Source organism: Corvus moneduloides, chromosome 2, assembly GCF_009650955.1.
Source record: "Corvus moneduloides isolate bCorMon1 chromosome 2, bCorMon1.pri, whole genome shotgun sequence".
NCBI lineage: Eukaryota > Metazoa > Chordata > Aves > Passeriformes > Corvidae > Corvus > Corvus moneduloides.
Window position 1 is genome coordinate 89103503 of NC_045477.1, and position 15826 is coordinate 89119328.

The following is a 15826-nucleotide window of genomic DNA, read 5'->3' on the forward strand; positions in this document are numbered from 1 at the left end:
TTGTTCTTAGTGTATATGGGTTATCCTTTATCTTGTTGTCTTGATTCTGTTACCTTGTCTCGTGTCACAGTTAACTTGTACCACGTATATATTGATTTGTTCTTTTGTCAAATCAGGTGTGATGGCTGTCAGATGTTTCCTATTAATGGGCCTAGATTCAAATGCAGAAACTGTGATGATTTTGACTTCTGTGAAACGTGTTTTAAAACCAGGAAGCATAACACCCGACATACTTTTGGCAGAATAAATGAACCAGGTGAGTTTTGCAGTCTCAAGTGTTTCTTAGATTAATTTAAAATGCATTTAAGTTTTTTTTTAAAAGAAAACAGTTTTAAATTTCAGCTCCCTAATATGATGAAATTAGTGTTGGGACTGACCCCCTAAACAACAAAACATTTACGGGACTGCTACAATTGCACGTGATGGACTACGACAAAACATTAACCCCTAGGCCTTTTCTATAGTGTTAAAAAGTTTAAAAAATATCTATGTGACAGTAACTCTACATATCAGAATGGCATTTTTACCTACACCAAGAGCAAAATGTGCAATTTTCTAATCCTCCTGCCTTTTGCTGTCAGCCTAGATGTAGATGAATGGAATCCTCATGGTGCCAGGGGCAGTCGGAAATACCTAAGATGCCTTCTTATGCCTCAGTGGCTCTTTTTGCCTGTCAGTATGTGGTGGCTGTCACCTCATTTCCTCTGTGATGTGGTGGCTCCAGAGGAGTATGGTGGGAAAGGGAAGCCTTTTAAAAGACTCATAATCAGACTATTTTTTTCAAGGACAAGAACAGGTACAGCCATTTTAGCTCCAAAAGCTTTGGGCTTTGCATTGTTATGCAAAACTTACCTGACATTTCCTATGATTTATTTTCCATCCACCTGCCTAAAAATTAATCTTATCCCTAGTATTTGCAAGGTGATGCGGACTTCTGGACTAAATTTCTTTGTATTTATGCATTACCGGTCTAATTGTTTTGGAAAATGAATAAAACTGATTCCCCCTAGAGATCATGAACATGGATTGCGTGTGTATGATGGTTTGTCTAAAGGGCAAGAAAGACATTCCTTTAATAAGTCAGTTGATATGGTTGTGCAACTATTATGATGTAAATCTGTAATCCTTTCCCTTGCCCTGTATAGGGCAGAGGAGTTACAATAGTCTTTTAGTCAAGATTTCTAGATGCTACAAAATCAGTGAAGGGAAGTGGAAGTGAGGTTTTTGCAGGGAGGAAATCTACATCTCACTAAATCACCTCCTTCTGGAGCAAGATTTGAATTTTCCAGTGTTCTAGCTTACCTATTTCTATTCTTTGGCAGGGGATTTTTGTTGAGGTTTAGTTGCATATTTTTCATATGTTATAATGCTTTAAAAAATTCATGTGCTGTGGGCTTGTATTTTGAATTACATGTCATCATAGATTTTGATCTGTATTTTAGAGGGAAGGACGTTTTCAAGTAGCTATCTAGTCAAGAACTTGTAAAATTGAAACTCCTTTCAAAAAAGGAGCTATGCCCTTTAAGCATGCGTGTTGTGTATGAGTACATAGTATCACCGTACCGATGTGACATGCTTCTTGTGCTCTAAATGTAGACTACATACCCAAAATGTTTGATTTGTCATACTTCCTTTCACCTTGCTTATGGGTTTCGTATTTTCTTTGAGAGCTGCATGCTTAATGTGTCACTTAACCACGCAGGTCAGTCTCCCGTGTTCAGTGGGCGTTCTGGAAAGCAGCTGAAGAGACGGCACAGTAGCCAGCGGGGAATGTTACTGGATGATTGGTCCAGGATAGTCAAGAATTTGAATGTCTCATCCTCTGTGAATCAGGCTTCACGTCTTATTGATGGTAGTGAGCAGTGCTGGCAGTCTTCTGGTTCACAGGGAAAGGTAACTTCAAGCCCTAAATGCTTTATTCTGGCATGCTTCATGCTTAAGAGGATCTCCCCAGAGCCTTCCCTTCTCCAAGCTGGCAACACCAACTCTCAGCCTGTCTTTGTAGGAAGGATGCCCCATCTCTCTGATTGTCTTTGTGTCCCTCTTCTGACCCACTCTACCAGGTCCGTGAGTTCTTTTTGTGCTGAGTACCCCAGAGGTGGGGTCCAGCAGCACTCCAGGTGGGGTCTCACAAGAGCGGAGTAGAGGGGACGAATCCCATTCCTTGACTTGCTGGTCACTGCTCTTTTGATGCAGCCCAGGATGCAGTTAGCTTTCTAGACTCTGAGTGCACACTGGTGACCTATGTCCAGCTGTTCATCCGCTAGAACCTCCAGCTCTCTTTCTGTAGGGTTGGTCTCCAGCCTCTCATCCCCATGTCTGTAAGTATAAGCAGGATTACCCCATCCCAGATGGAGAGTGCCACACTTGCCCTAGTTAAATTTCATACTGTTGGTGATTACTGAACTCTCTAGTCTATCAAGGCCTTTCTGTCTTGGAGGAGTCAACAGCTTTGCCTGGTTTAGTGTCATTGGCAAAGTTGCTTAATGTACGTTTGACTCCTGCATCCAGATAATTTATGGAAGGCATTTTTCCTCAGTTTATGGTTTACCAGTTTTATTGGCCTCCAGCAGTGTTTTGTGACCAGCCTAGGCACAAGGATTTGCAGCTGGACATCTGTCCAGTGTGTTTTGATGCTCTGTTGATGGCCATGCTGAGAATATCTCCAAGTACTCTTCCTCCAGTTTTTGTACAGACTGTAACCTAAGAATTATGTCCTATTTCATAACCTCCAGTGGCACTGTCCTTTGTGTGTTCTCAATGGTGTTGGTCTTGGCTGAAATAAATTGTTTGCTACAACTATTTCTCTTGTAATTGGAGGTAGGACAAGCAAGAAGTTCACAAGGTTATTTCCCGTTTGCTAGTTTCCATATATTGCAGCTGCTCTGTACAGTTCAGAAATACTTTTCATGCTTTCTTCACAAACTTCACGTATATATTCTTGTTAACCATATGGTGGTTGTAAGAATAACTTTCTAAAAATGAAAATCTTTGTTTCTACTAGCACTGGATTCGCTTGGAGATTTTTCCAGATGTTCTTGTTCACAGACTAAAGATGATAGTGGACCCTGCAGACAGCAGCTACATGCCCTCTTTAGTTGTAGTTTCAGGTATGTGTATGTTCTCTGAGAAGTCAAAAAAATCTTCCTTGCACTCAACAGTAGGTATTTATCTGGTTTCTGTTAACATAGTCTTCTGTTTAACATGCACAGTGCCTGTGAAGCAAATGCCATATCCTAAAATTTTTTTCATTCTGTGTTTTGTTTTCTAGGGGGTAATTCCTTAAATAACCTTATAGAGCTAAAGACAATCAATATAAATCCTACAGACACCACAGTGCCTCTGCTCAGTGACTGTACTGAAGTAAGTGAAGTCTGTGTGAGAATTACTCTTGTATGCAACACAAAAATGTTGTGCTGCAAGAGGTGGATGAAGAGCATTGTTGTGATCATTAGAACCTGGTATTTTATTTTTCCTTTTAACTTGGCAGTATTTCTGGCAAGTAAGTAAAGTTAATTTTTCTGAAAAGTTTTACCATGATCACAATGTAATGCTATAATAGACTGATATATTTTAGAGGGTTTTATGTAAATCAATATACCTGTGAACCAGTAAGACATTCCAATAAATTTTGGGGGTAATTTTGGATAGCAGTTACAGCAAGGAGAAATATGTAATGAATTCCATGAGATTGGGAGTGAAATCTTATTCAAATGAGTGAGGCCTTATGCTAATGACAAGGTATGAATTATTTAGAGCTGAAATGACAAGTACTTAAGGTGACAGATTCATTTTGTTAAAGTGACAAAGTCAAGCTAAAGTTCTAATTCTTTCCTATGTTTTATGAAGTTACATAGAACCCAAAAGATGTCAATAGAGTGTTTTTCTTTTTAGTACCACAGATATATTGAGATTGCAATCAAGCAGTGCAGAAGCTCTGGGATTGATTGCAAAATACATGGTCTCAGCATACTAGGACGTATACGTGCTGAGGATGAAGATCTGGCTGCTGTCCCTTTCCTGGCTTCTGATAATGAGGAAGAGGATGATGATAAAGCTAACACTGGGAGGTAGGTAACTGCAGTGGTGGAGGAGGGGGAAAAGGTAAAGAATCTTAGTATCTGTATATTCTTATGACTGTAGGAAGAACACCTTAATTAGGTTGAATGATAGTAAAGAGATAATCGGTATCTTAGTTTACTGGAATTGTAAGTAGATCCTTTGTCAATAAATAAGTTCTGAGATGATCACACTGGTGACGTGTAACATTTTGTATGACTCATCCACTTTTGCAGTATACTTGAGCTAAAAACTTGATGTGCTTGTATTTGATATGTGGCACGTGTATTTACCACTGCTCAGTGAAACATTCTGGATTTTTGTTGCTGGTTTGTTTTTTTTTTTAACTGTGGTAGTGTAGCTTGAGTCCTGAAGCTGTTCCAAACTGTAAAAATCAATAAATACGGTAAAAAGGTGCCTATGCTACAGCATGCTGTTTTCTAAACTGACTGTTTTCTTTTCTCAATTTGTTCAGTCTTGTTAGAAAGAAGGCAGCTGGGCTTGAATCAGCAGCTACAATAAGAACCAAAGTTTTTGTTTGGGGACTGAATGACAAAGACCAATTGGGAGGGCTAAAAGGTTCCAAGGTATGTTGTTTTCATACTTCAGTACAAAAGAGAAACAGCGAAAAATAAAATGTATGAGTCACACAACTTAAAATTAATCCAGACTTTATTAGAATTTTACAGTTTATTACTGAAAGCTACAAAGAGTAGTATTAAAATTTTTTTCATTGGTTTTTTGTCTTTTGCCTGGTGTGTATTAATTGGCATGTGTGAAGCATCTGAAAATACCTGTTAGATTAACTGGTGTATTGTTAAGAGCGCTTCTTTTTAGAGTGTAAAACATGAAAGTGTATTGTAATGATTTTTACTTCCTGTCTGCTCTAGATAAAAGTCCCTTCCTTTTCTGAAACCCTGTCTGCCTTGAATGTTGTACAAGTAGCTGGAGGATCAAAAAGCCTTTTTGCAGGTAACATAAGTTTAAAATAAATATAGTTATTTAAGTCCAGAAAGAGATTTTGAGTTGTGAAACACTAATGGTATTTCAAATCTTTTTCTTCATTCTAGTGACTGTAGAGGGTAAAGTGTATGCCTGTGGAGAAGCCACAAATGGAAGGCTGGGTTTAGGAATATCTAGTGGAACTGTGCCTATTCCCCGCCAGATTACAGCTCTCAGCAACTATGTGGTAAAGAAGGTGGCTGTTCACTCAGGTACTGACTATTGCTACCCTTATACACAGAAACGTAACATATTAAGCCTGAAAATAGTTGCTTTGCAATTTTCTTGGGTGATGTGATGCCCTAGCATATCAGATTCTTTTTAAAAAATAAATACAGGTTATTGAATTCTGTCTGTTGTATACAATGTTAGATTAAATTTAATGGTTCTGTTATTAAAATCTGTGAATTTAGACCATACAAGTTTTCTTGTCTGCTGGAAGTTAACTTTGGAAACTTTGGTGTTTCCATTTGATTGAAAGAAAGTGTTTTCATTTTTAGTATTTCTAAATGGTGGGTTTGTTTTTCTCATTATTTTTTCTTGCAACTCTGAAAATAAAAAAATTGAGTGATTATTGGTTTGTTTGTTTTTTTTAATGTGCCAGGAGACCTACTGTCACAAAAGTTTTTTATTTTAAAGTAAATCACATAAAAGCTCCAAAGAAAATAAGTAATATCTGTGGGGCTGAAGGGCTTGTACAGTTGCAGTGTACAAATACAGCAATGTCAAATTGTTGCTAGACCTGCTGCCTGCTTGATAGCTCAAAAATGTAAATTTATGTTTACAATTTTAGGTGGCCGGCATGCTATGGCATTAACTGTCGATGGAAAGGTATTTTCGTGGGGTGAAGGAGATGATGGAAAGCTTGGTCACTTCAGTCGAATGTAAGGTTACCCAATTTGTCTGTATTTCAGTAAAAGATTTGTGTTGAATGTTACAGCTGACCACCACTGTTGACAACAACAGTATTTTTAATACAGTAGGAATAATAAAATGTGTTGTAAGAAGATGGTTTTTTACACAGTATATGCTGGTGCAGCATTTGTAGCAAAAGGAGGTGTTCAATTAATATAACACTTGGAAAGATACCTAGTGGATAAAATGTTGGCTAGTATTTTAAAATGTCACTGATGAAATTCCATATTTTTGACATATATTTTTTGGTTACTTTTAATAAGGTATGGTTTTCAGAGGTGCCTTGAGGAGTAAAACTGTAGCAATTTTACATTCCTGAGCTGTAACAGTTCATAATTTAAGCTTGTCATTTTATAGCCCTTTTCTTTAGACTTCGGTTCACAGACTTGGTAGCCAGAAATAAACTTCCTACACTTTTCAGTAATACCTAGTTTAATCTTCTGCTGGACAGCTTTGGGAAAAATTTGAATTATCTCAGATTTTACTTTGTATTTACCCACAGAACAATATTTTGAAAGAAAAACCCCTGATAAACAAAGCCCATGGGTAAACATTTTTGTAATTCTGATATATTTTGAGGACCTGCCCCATAATACATAAAAAGTTAATTCAGATGGTTAATATATTACAACAAATAAATGTTCATAAGGCTGGGTCAGGCTAATGAAAAGGGAAGTCCACATAAGAGCAATATTACTGTTTATTGTTCAACTGCCTCATGTTTTATGTAATTTTATTGAAAGTGAGATTTGGAGATCTTGGGCATTTCATAGTAGCAATATTTCCAGAGGCTATGCATAATTTTATGGAATCTTAATAGTGGTCCTGGTACAGACAATATTAGAAAATCTTGAGTTGAGTCTCTTTTTGGAATTAAGAGAACATTGTAATCACATGAAGAATAAATGTTTCTAGTACTCACATAGAAGCTTAACAGTAAATTCTAGTTCTGGTTTCTCTATCGTGAAGAGCAAAGTTGGGATGGAAGTGTCATCTCGATTACTGTGTCCACTGCTAATAAATCACTTAACTTTGGGCAGTGACAGAAAATTGGTTTTCATTTTCTATTATGCACTGTTTAATTGATACATCATGTTGATATTTTGAATTTCTCATGTAAGTTTTGCAGCATATATATAAAATATTCTTTAAATAAACTTTTAAGTACATTAAACTTAAAGTACCGTGTAAACTTTGGATTTATGGTGCTGCTAAAGAGTATATCTTGGAATCAGAGTGTTGTATCTTACTTTATTTTGAGATTACTGTTAGTTATTGCACGATTTGTATTGCAACAGTTGGGAGTATTTGTGTGGCTGTTTTATGATGAACACAATGGATTTGTTGCTCATTTTCTCTAGGAACTGTGATAAACCCAGGCTGATAGAAGCGTTGAAAACCAAACGCATCCGTGATATTGCCTGTGGCAGTTCCCACAGCGCTGCTATTACCTCTAGTGGAGAGCTGTATACATGGGGTCTTGGAGAGTATGGAAGACTAGGACATGGAGATAATACCACACAGCTGAAGCCTAAGATGGTAAAATCAGTGTTTCTTGTTTTTGATGGAGTGCAAATGTGTTTTAACAAATGAGAGCAGCATAAAGCTAAAGTAACAAAAGCCATGAAGGCAGTATGTTTTGGAGTGATCTAAGTTAGGTTTTGGCACATGTACCTCTAGTGAAAGTAAAGCTATTTCAGACAGGCCAAAAAGATCCAGTTTCTTTCTTGGGAAGTGATGTAAAATGGCTAGTGCTGCTTTCAGCATTCATGTCCTGCATCTACTTTGATACATGGCTGGAAGCTACCATGTAGCGGTGTTGCGTTCTGAGCATGGCTGGATAGTTCTTCGCTCAGGCTGGGCGCAGTGACCAAGATGAGTCATAAGACCTTGGAAATGTTACTAAGCTTTTAAAACAATTTCTTTGAAAACTTCTTACTTACTCCATCTGTTTTGTAGGTTAAAGTGCTCCTTGGCCACCGAGTCATTCAGGTTGCGTGTGGAAGCAGAGATGCTCAGACTCTTGCTTTGACAGATGAAGGTGGGAGTGTATTGTTTCAGAAACTTTTTAAGCACATGGGAATACTGTGATCATTGTTTGACCTGCAATTTGATGTTTGTTAGGTTTGGTGTTTTCTTGGGGTGATGGTGATTTTGGAAAACTGGGCCGAGGAGGAAGTGAAGGATGCAACATTCCTCAGAACATTGAAAGACTGAACGGCCAAGGCGTTTGTCAGATTGAGTGTGGTGCACAGTTCTCGTTGGCACTGACCAAGTCAGGAGTGGTATGGACATGGTATGTTACATTTGCCAGGAAGTATTAACAAAGCACTTGCTAACTATGTGCTGTATTTAGTGCTGTTGGACTCTGTGCCTTATCTGTATGCTTTGTCTCTCAAATTGACAGCTCTTCCAGATGAGCTGCATCCATTCAATTACTCTAATGCTGTGTCTTGTAGCATGATTCCTAGTTTGTTGTACTCTGTTAGAATGCCTGGCTCCTACGGAATTAGTGGAGAAAAGGGGAGATCATTCCCTCTTTTGGGTGCCATGAAACATTAAAAGAATGTTAATTCAAGACTTTGGAGTAGAGTGAGGGAAAAAAAGGACCTGATAACCATAGCTTGGACTATGTAGCCTATGCATAAAGCAGAGACTTGAGAGAGTAAGGATGCAGGAGAGTGAGGAAGTAAGCTGAAGCTCAGAGCAGATGGAAGGAATTTCCTTGGGGAGGCAGGAACACAACAGCAGCTTGTTCCTGCTCAGAAGGCCACTGAGTTGTCAGTAATGATGCCTTGGAGCAGGAATTGGTATGAAATGATCCTTGAGAGTTACTGAGATATGGTTTTATTTTTCTTCTCTTTGCCTGCTTGCTTCTGCTTTGTTTTGAACACAAATCTAGCTTTTTGGACTTATAAATCTTTTTGTAAAATCTGAGAGCTTACTGCATGGCAGGTCAACTTCAGAGCACTAACCAGTTCAAGGTCTTACCCCATTCTTGTATAATAAGACTGTGTCCCATTTGATGTATATCAAAGCTAGGTAGGCTTAAACCAGTCATTTTTGTTCTGTTGTCAGCAGTTGCTGAATAATATGGAGTGAAATACACAAAACTTTCATTTTTGTAGGTTACTGCTATTGTTAAAGGGAAGAAAAGTTTTTAACAGAGATGCTGTTTTTCAGAGTTGCCCTTGGAAACCATATTTTTCTTGCTCTCCCTCCTCTTTTTTTTTTTTTTTTTTTTTTTTGTAGAGACAAAAGGAGCAAGAGGAAAGGGAATTTTGAAAGGGAATTTGACAGTCTTTTTTTTTTTTTTTTTTTTAAGAACTCATTCCAAAATTCTTGATTATTCCTTCTTTGCCTTAGTTTTTCTTAACAATGTTACAGCTAGACAAAAATCTACAGCTATTTCATGACATTGCAGGTCTACAAGGAGATTTTTTTGGGTCTGTTTCAGCTGGGGATGGCTGAGTTGCTTCTAAACTTTCATTCTTGAATTTGTAATGGTTTGAGAAAAAAAATAATGACTTCTGGATTATAACTTTAGGTAGATAACAGTACTCTATATCATGTTTCTCTCCAGCATAATATAACCTTTCTTGAGAAAAATTGGTGGTGAGCAAAAGAACTGAGTGAGTGGTTATTAAAACATACTGGAAGAAATATCAGGGTTTTCTTCGTCTTTACTGACATTCTTGGTAGAGGCATTTTAAGGTGTTTACATTACTCTTGTGTATGCTATTTTTTAGTGCAGTTTGTGTGTAACAATTTTTGAAGAATTTAAATTGTGGAGACTTGAGAATCTATACTGAGGCATCCAACAATGTGAAAAAAACTCAATTCTGAAAACATTTTTAGTTCCCTGTGAATTTTTTTCATGGGAGCAGACTTGTTAAAGGTTCTGTTTTTGTTAGGTTTATCCTCAGTAGTATAAATCTGCCCAAGTCTTATCCAAACGTGAATTTTGTAAGCGTTTATAATTGCAATGTTTCTGCAGCAGAGGAAATTAATTGTAATACCAGTTGCTTTGCATTCAAAAATTAGTCATGATTGTGCTCTTCTCTCTTGAGGTGAGAAGCTATGGTGTAATGAAACTGCAGTTATTCTTATGCCTTTGTAATTCAGTTTCGAAGCATTTGCTAGTTGGTATGTGTGTTTCAGGCAGTGATTGTATATGAAGTGTACTCAGCTCAGCTGGGAAGCTGCATTGAAGAGGAATGTGAAAACAGTACAGTTGTTTTGAATGTTACATTTACTGTCTGTTGCAGGGGTAAGGGAGACTACTTCAGGCTAGGCCATGGCACAGACGTGCACGTACGAAAGCCGCAGGTTGTGGAAGGACTGAGAGGTAAAAAGATTGTGCACGTGGCTGTGGGAGCACTCCACTGTCTGGCAGTGACTGACACTGGACAGGTATGTTGGGCATCACCCTCCTTTCCCCTCTTTCCTTGATGCAGAAAGGAATCCTGCTTCTTGCTCTGGAAACACAGCAGCAGTCATAGTATTCTGGACAGTGTTATCATCATATTGTTTTTGCAGTGTTACCATAATATTGCAGTGTTATCATAATGTTGTTTCAGCTCTCCATTGTAATTACTAGGCAATTAATTCTTCTAACTTACTGTTCACTGTGAACATTGAGTGTTTTATGAATCAACTGATCAATTATGATTTGGCAATAATTTATGAATCATCTGATAAAGTGCTGCTTTGATTGTTTTTTTTTTTTCTTTTAATGTATGATAATGCCTGCATTATTTAATGAAGTGAGGGAATGTCACGACAATAGGTTGTTGAAAGTGTCCTAGATTACTAGCACAAATCACTAACATTTTTTTTTTAGGAATTTTTAAGAAAGCATTTAAATGAGATAAGCAGTGAAGCTAAGTAATATGTGGACATTCTTCCTGGCAGGTTTATGCTTGGGGTGACAATGACCATGGGCAACAAGGCAATGGAACTACTACAGTCAATAGAAAACCCACTCTTGTCCAGGGCTTAGAAGGCCAAAAAATCACTCGGGTTGCTTGTGGCTCTTCCCACAGTGTAGCATGGACAACGGTGGATGTAGCTACACCATCTGTTCATGAACCAGTCCTTTTCCAGACAGCGAGGGACCCTTTAGGTGCTTCTTATCTTGGTTGGTATTTGTTGCCTTATATGTTTTTCCTTTACTGCCACTGGAGTGTTTGTTTTGTGTGTGGTTTAATAGAAGAGTGCAAAAGAAAATGGTTTTAAAAAAAAATCACGAACCAGCAAAATACACCTCTGGGGGAAAAAAAAAAAAACCAACCAAAACTCTTAATGAAAGTGGAACTTTTAAATTAAAATGCAACATGCTTTCTCAAACACCCCAAGGACTTTATGGAGGTCATGATAGATGAATGCTACACTAGTATTAATCTTTCTACACATTACCTCTTGTTTCTAAGGTAAGTGACTTAAGAATTAGGGAATCAAAACAGCAGTGTTTTGTGTTGAATATAAAAGCATCAAACATCTTGCTAATTAAGCGTTTTCATGACCAAGGCAATGTGTACCTAATAAATATTCTTGTTATTTCAGAATGTTTGTGTAAGTAAAACTTGTTTTAGGTGATGATCACTAAAATATTTCTATCTGTATTACCTTAATCCTCAAAAGTAAGTAACAAGATCAAATACTATTTTATGAAAGCCCGTGTTGGAAAGCCTCAGTATGAACTTTAATATTGTAACTGTAGGCACTGCAGTTTAAGAATCAACTGTAACATTAGTTTCACAGTCATTCTTCTGATTTAACGAGAAATTAGATAAATCATTTCCTTTTATGTATTATACCATTAAAAAATGCTTACCTTCTCTTTCCCCCCACCTCTTGTTAGGTGTTCCTTCCGATGCAGATTCTTCTGCTGCCAGTAACAAAATCAGTGGGACAAACAGTTCCAAGCCAAATCGCCCTTCCCTTGCTAAGATTCTCCTGTCGCTTGATGGGAATGTTGCCAAGCAGCAGGCACTGTCTCATATACTGATCGCATTGCAAATCATGTATGCCAGGTAGGCATGGAAATATTGTCTGTTGCAGAGCAAAAGATGACATAGCTTACCATCTATTAGGGGACTCTTGAGTCAGGTATAAATTGTTTAACAAGTTTGGACTCCTCAGGATGGGCCTAAGCTGCATCAAAATTTTCTTTTGATGTCGATGTTAGCTTTATGTTGTTATGTTTACAAAAGTTTCCATTGCCTGGGGAAAAAATTGTTCATTTAGAAATGCTCAAGTAAATAATGTAGAAGCAGTGTAAGAAAATCATGATGGATGATCTGGAAGAAGCAGTACAGGGCAGAGTGGAAAGAACAATAAAATTTTGCTGTGCCGCCGTTGTTAGTAGAGAACAGAGTATTTGTGCTAAAATTTATAAAGAGAAACTCATGTTAAATATTGAAGCATCAGGCCCAAAGGAGAATAACAATGAACTACCCACTAAATTCTAGAGCTTGGAAACTTCATTAAGACAAGCTAATACAATTTTTCAAGTTCAACAGAGGAGTACAATTAGGTTTATGTTAATCGATCCAAAATGATTTCAGGGATGCAGTTGTTGGAGCATTGATGCCTGCAAGTATGATTGCACCAGTAGAATGTCCCTCTTCATCGCCAGCCCCCCCATCAGATGCTACTTCTGCAGGAAGCCCTGCAAATGGAGATGAGTGTGTGCTTGTAGGAGATATTGAGGAGAGGCTGAGCCCAAACCCATGGCAGGACAGGAGAGGGGAGGTAAAGTGTCACATAATTTTTTTCATCACTTTTTAACTGTCACGCTGACAAATACCTCAATTAGTCTGATAACAGCAGAGAATAAAAAATTCCTTCATGCTGTAATTTCAGGACTAGGTTCTCTGCACGTCAGATTTGAAAAAACTAAAATTTTATTGTGAGATCAGTTTTGAACTTTCAGAAAGTACTGTCATTTAAATGCAATCGTGATGATTTCTAGTAATATTTTAGAGATATGGAATTCATTTTACAGGAGTGATATTAAAAAAAGTCAAGAATAGCAGAATATTTGACCATTATTTAATGAAATTAATTGTAAACTTAGATCAACTGATGTAGACATGAGGCCCTGAATGCAGTTCTACTGTGTTGATTCCCAACTGCTAACAAAAGCAGAAAAAAGAAAAGGCTTGCTACTGCAGAGGTCTTTTGCTTTTATAAACTGTGACCTTGATATGTATTGTCAGGGTTTGCCTTCTACTTTGTAGACTTTTCTGCAGGCACTGATGTTTTATTGTATGTTTTTGTAGTAGCTGGCGTTGAAGGGAGTGTTGGCTGTTTCACCCGCACTAGGAACATAAAATAGAAGCTAAAAATACAGACAGTGGATCTGTTGGTTTTGAACTTATGGCTGTTTTTAAATTGCTGCTGTCTTCAAACACTAGCCCTTGTAATAAATAGTTAAAACTCTTAAAGATTTTACAGTGTCTTGTTGAAGATTTCATTTGGTATTATTTGTTCTGGCTAGGTTGTTCCTTCAGAAGATGCTGTGACACCGTCTGCTGTAACTCCCTCAGCTGCTGCTGCCTCTTCCCGTCCTTTCATTCCAGTCACAGATGACCCTGGGGCTGCCAGTATTATTGCAGAAACCATGACAAAAACCAAAGAAGTAATGTTGTCAATGCTTTTCTTAAAACTTAAGTCCTTTCCATGCTTTTATATAGCAGTTCTTTTGGTTTTTGTGCTTTAGAAGTTATTCTGTAAATGACTGCATTTTAAAAATCAGTTCAAAGACAGAGGGATGTTTATTGTTTGTTTTGTAGGATGTCGAAAGTCAGAGTAAGGTATCTGGCCCAGAACCACAGTACTTGGATGAGTTTACAAGTCTCCTGGTACCAGATGACACACGAGTCATGGTTGACCTGCTAAAGCTTGCGGTGTCCAACCGAGCAGGCGAAAAGGGAAGAGATGTTCTCTCAGCTGTGCTGTCTGGCATGGGCACAGCTTACCCACAGGTCAGGTTTTGTTTCTGTTGCATTTTAACTATGTCCTTTTTATTACTAGCTTGCTGGAATACTTTCTTGTATTGGAACTGCAGTTCAGCATCCTGAGAAACCTATTACGCATGAAAATTTGAGTTGAACTTAAATGCATGTGAGCTTTAACCATTTTAATGGAAATATTACGCAAATATATGCATGTGCTACGAGTGTCAGTAACAGACGAATTTCTCAATTTCTCATGCTGCAATTAGACGTTAAGATAGAATGTATTTGTGTATTGACCAAGTGTCAGTGGTTATTGTAATGAAGCTGAATTAACCAAGCTCTATCCTTGATCTATATAATGTTAGTTTTAAAACTTCTGTGATGGGGTTGTTTTGCATCTGAATTTATTTTTCAAAATGATGCAGTCATTATTGCTAGCTCAAAATGCTGTTAGTATATTGTATTCTTAATGATATAATAATTCTTCTGATCTGTTAAAATTTACATTTAATGCATTGAAGTTTCTAACTTTTTACAAAGTAGCCATGGGTATGGGGTTCTTTTTCCATAGCTGACAGAATGTGACAAATCATAAATTATTTATAGAATATCTGTGTACAGTAACGAGCTGAAAACTGTTTAATATTTCTTGTAGCTTTACCTTTCAAATAGTAGTTTTTCCTAATGACTAACAATGCATTTCTTCTAAGATTTCTGAAACTGTTACTCCCCCTGCCCAATTTGCAGTGATTAGCTGTGTATATTTATGTTGGGCTTGAGTTTTCTCAGTCAATTTAGGTACATGCTGTATATGCACTTCTACATTAATTCTGTTTTCTTTAGCATTAGTAGTGAGTAGCTGAACAGCTTTGGGTTTGTGTGGGGATTTTGTGTTTTGGAGACAGAATTTTTATTAGAAACTCTTTTAAAATTAATACTTTTGGCATTTCCTGCCTAAACAGGGTTTTGCAATATTACATACTGGTTAAATATTTATACCTTTCTATGCTTGTATATGCTCTGCAGCTTAGATTTAATAGTTTGCTTTTTCTGCAAGGGAAAACAATTATTTGTGTTGTTATTTACTTACTGAAAAGTGAAGTTTTTTGGCTTTTAGTTCTAGGAATTTTTCTAGCTCTAACACTACCAAAAAGAGTATTTTTAAATTAATATGATGGTTTATGAATCAGATTTCCTAAAAGAAGTTATTTATTTTAAATTTCGGAAGAATGGTAGTTTACTTAGATTTTTTTGGACTAATCAAACATACAGTTTGTAAATTGTGTGTTTTTCTTTTCTTAGGTTGCTGATATGTTGTTGGAGCTTTGTGTTACTGAACTAGAAGATGTAGCAACTGATTCACAAAGTGGTCGCCTCTCTTCACAACCAGTTGTGGTAGAGAGCAGCCATCCGTATACTGACGATACATCTTCTAGTGGCACAGTTAAAATACCAGGTACAGAATTCTTAGAATTATGTTGCTAAGATTCAATTATTTTTAAGCCTGCCTGCATTAAATTGTTCCTTAACTTACAAAAATATGGTTTGAACTTTTAAAGCCATACTATGTGTCCTGTTGCTATAGAAAAGTATTTCTTGAAGCTGATTTCTTACATGCTGGTGAAAATCTCTGTTCTGTACAATGTGCATTTCTGGGCTCACTGGGTGTGATTCCAGTTCCATTGCTGTTTTCCATTCAGTTATGAAGCTGAGAAGGACTGAGTCTTTTTCAGGTTTAGTAATTGAACACTCATATTCTAGTCTTGAGCAAGGGAAATACTTCTTTGTTTTAATGCTTCATTAGTGCTTCCTTCAGTAAGTTACCTAGTACTTACCAAAAGTTACAAAGAGCTATTTGCCTTAGCTGTAAATAGGCATTTTTTTGT

At 37.2% G+C, this 15826-nt stretch overlaps 1 protein-coding gene across 3 annotated transcripts in view; it reads left to right on the forward strand.

Moving 5' to 3' along the window:
• Positions 1 to 15826, forward strand: part of HERC2 (HECT and RLD domain containing E3 ubiquitin protein ligase 2) — a 112241-nt gene that overhangs the window by 70243 nt on the left and 26172 nt on the right. For all 3 annotated transcript variants that reach the window (XM_032100276.1, XM_032100278.1, XM_032100277.1), the window contains exons 52-70: positions 117 to 256; positions 1703 to 1893; positions 3005 to 3110; positions 3272 to 3363; positions 3895 to 4070; positions 4535 to 4646; positions 4950 to 5031; positions 5130 to 5273; positions 5855 to 5945; positions 7338 to 7515; positions 7936 to 8017; positions 8101 to 8272; positions 10245 to 10389; positions 10891 to 11116; positions 11840 to 12011; positions 12546 to 12732; positions 13481 to 13621; positions 13776 to 13967; positions 15243 to 15396. In XM_032100276.1, the coding sequence (XP_031956167.1) occupies positions 117 to 256; positions 1703 to 1893; positions 3005 to 3110; positions 3272 to 3363; positions 3895 to 4070; positions 4535 to 4646; positions 4950 to 5031; positions 5130 to 5273; positions 5855 to 5945; positions 7338 to 7515; positions 7936 to 8017; positions 8101 to 8272; positions 10245 to 10389; positions 10891 to 11116; positions 11840 to 12011; positions 12546 to 12732; positions 13481 to 13621; positions 13776 to 13967; positions 15243 to 15396 (2783 nt within the window). The remainder of the gene's footprint in view (positions 1 to 116; positions 257 to 1702; positions 1894 to 3004; positions 3111 to 3271; positions 3364 to 3894; positions 4071 to 4534; positions 4647 to 4949; positions 5032 to 5129; positions 5274 to 5854; positions 5946 to 7337; positions 7516 to 7935; positions 8018 to 8100; positions 8273 to 10244; positions 10390 to 10890; positions 11117 to 11839; positions 12012 to 12545; positions 12733 to 13480; positions 13622 to 13775; positions 13968 to 15242; positions 15397 to 15826) is intronic.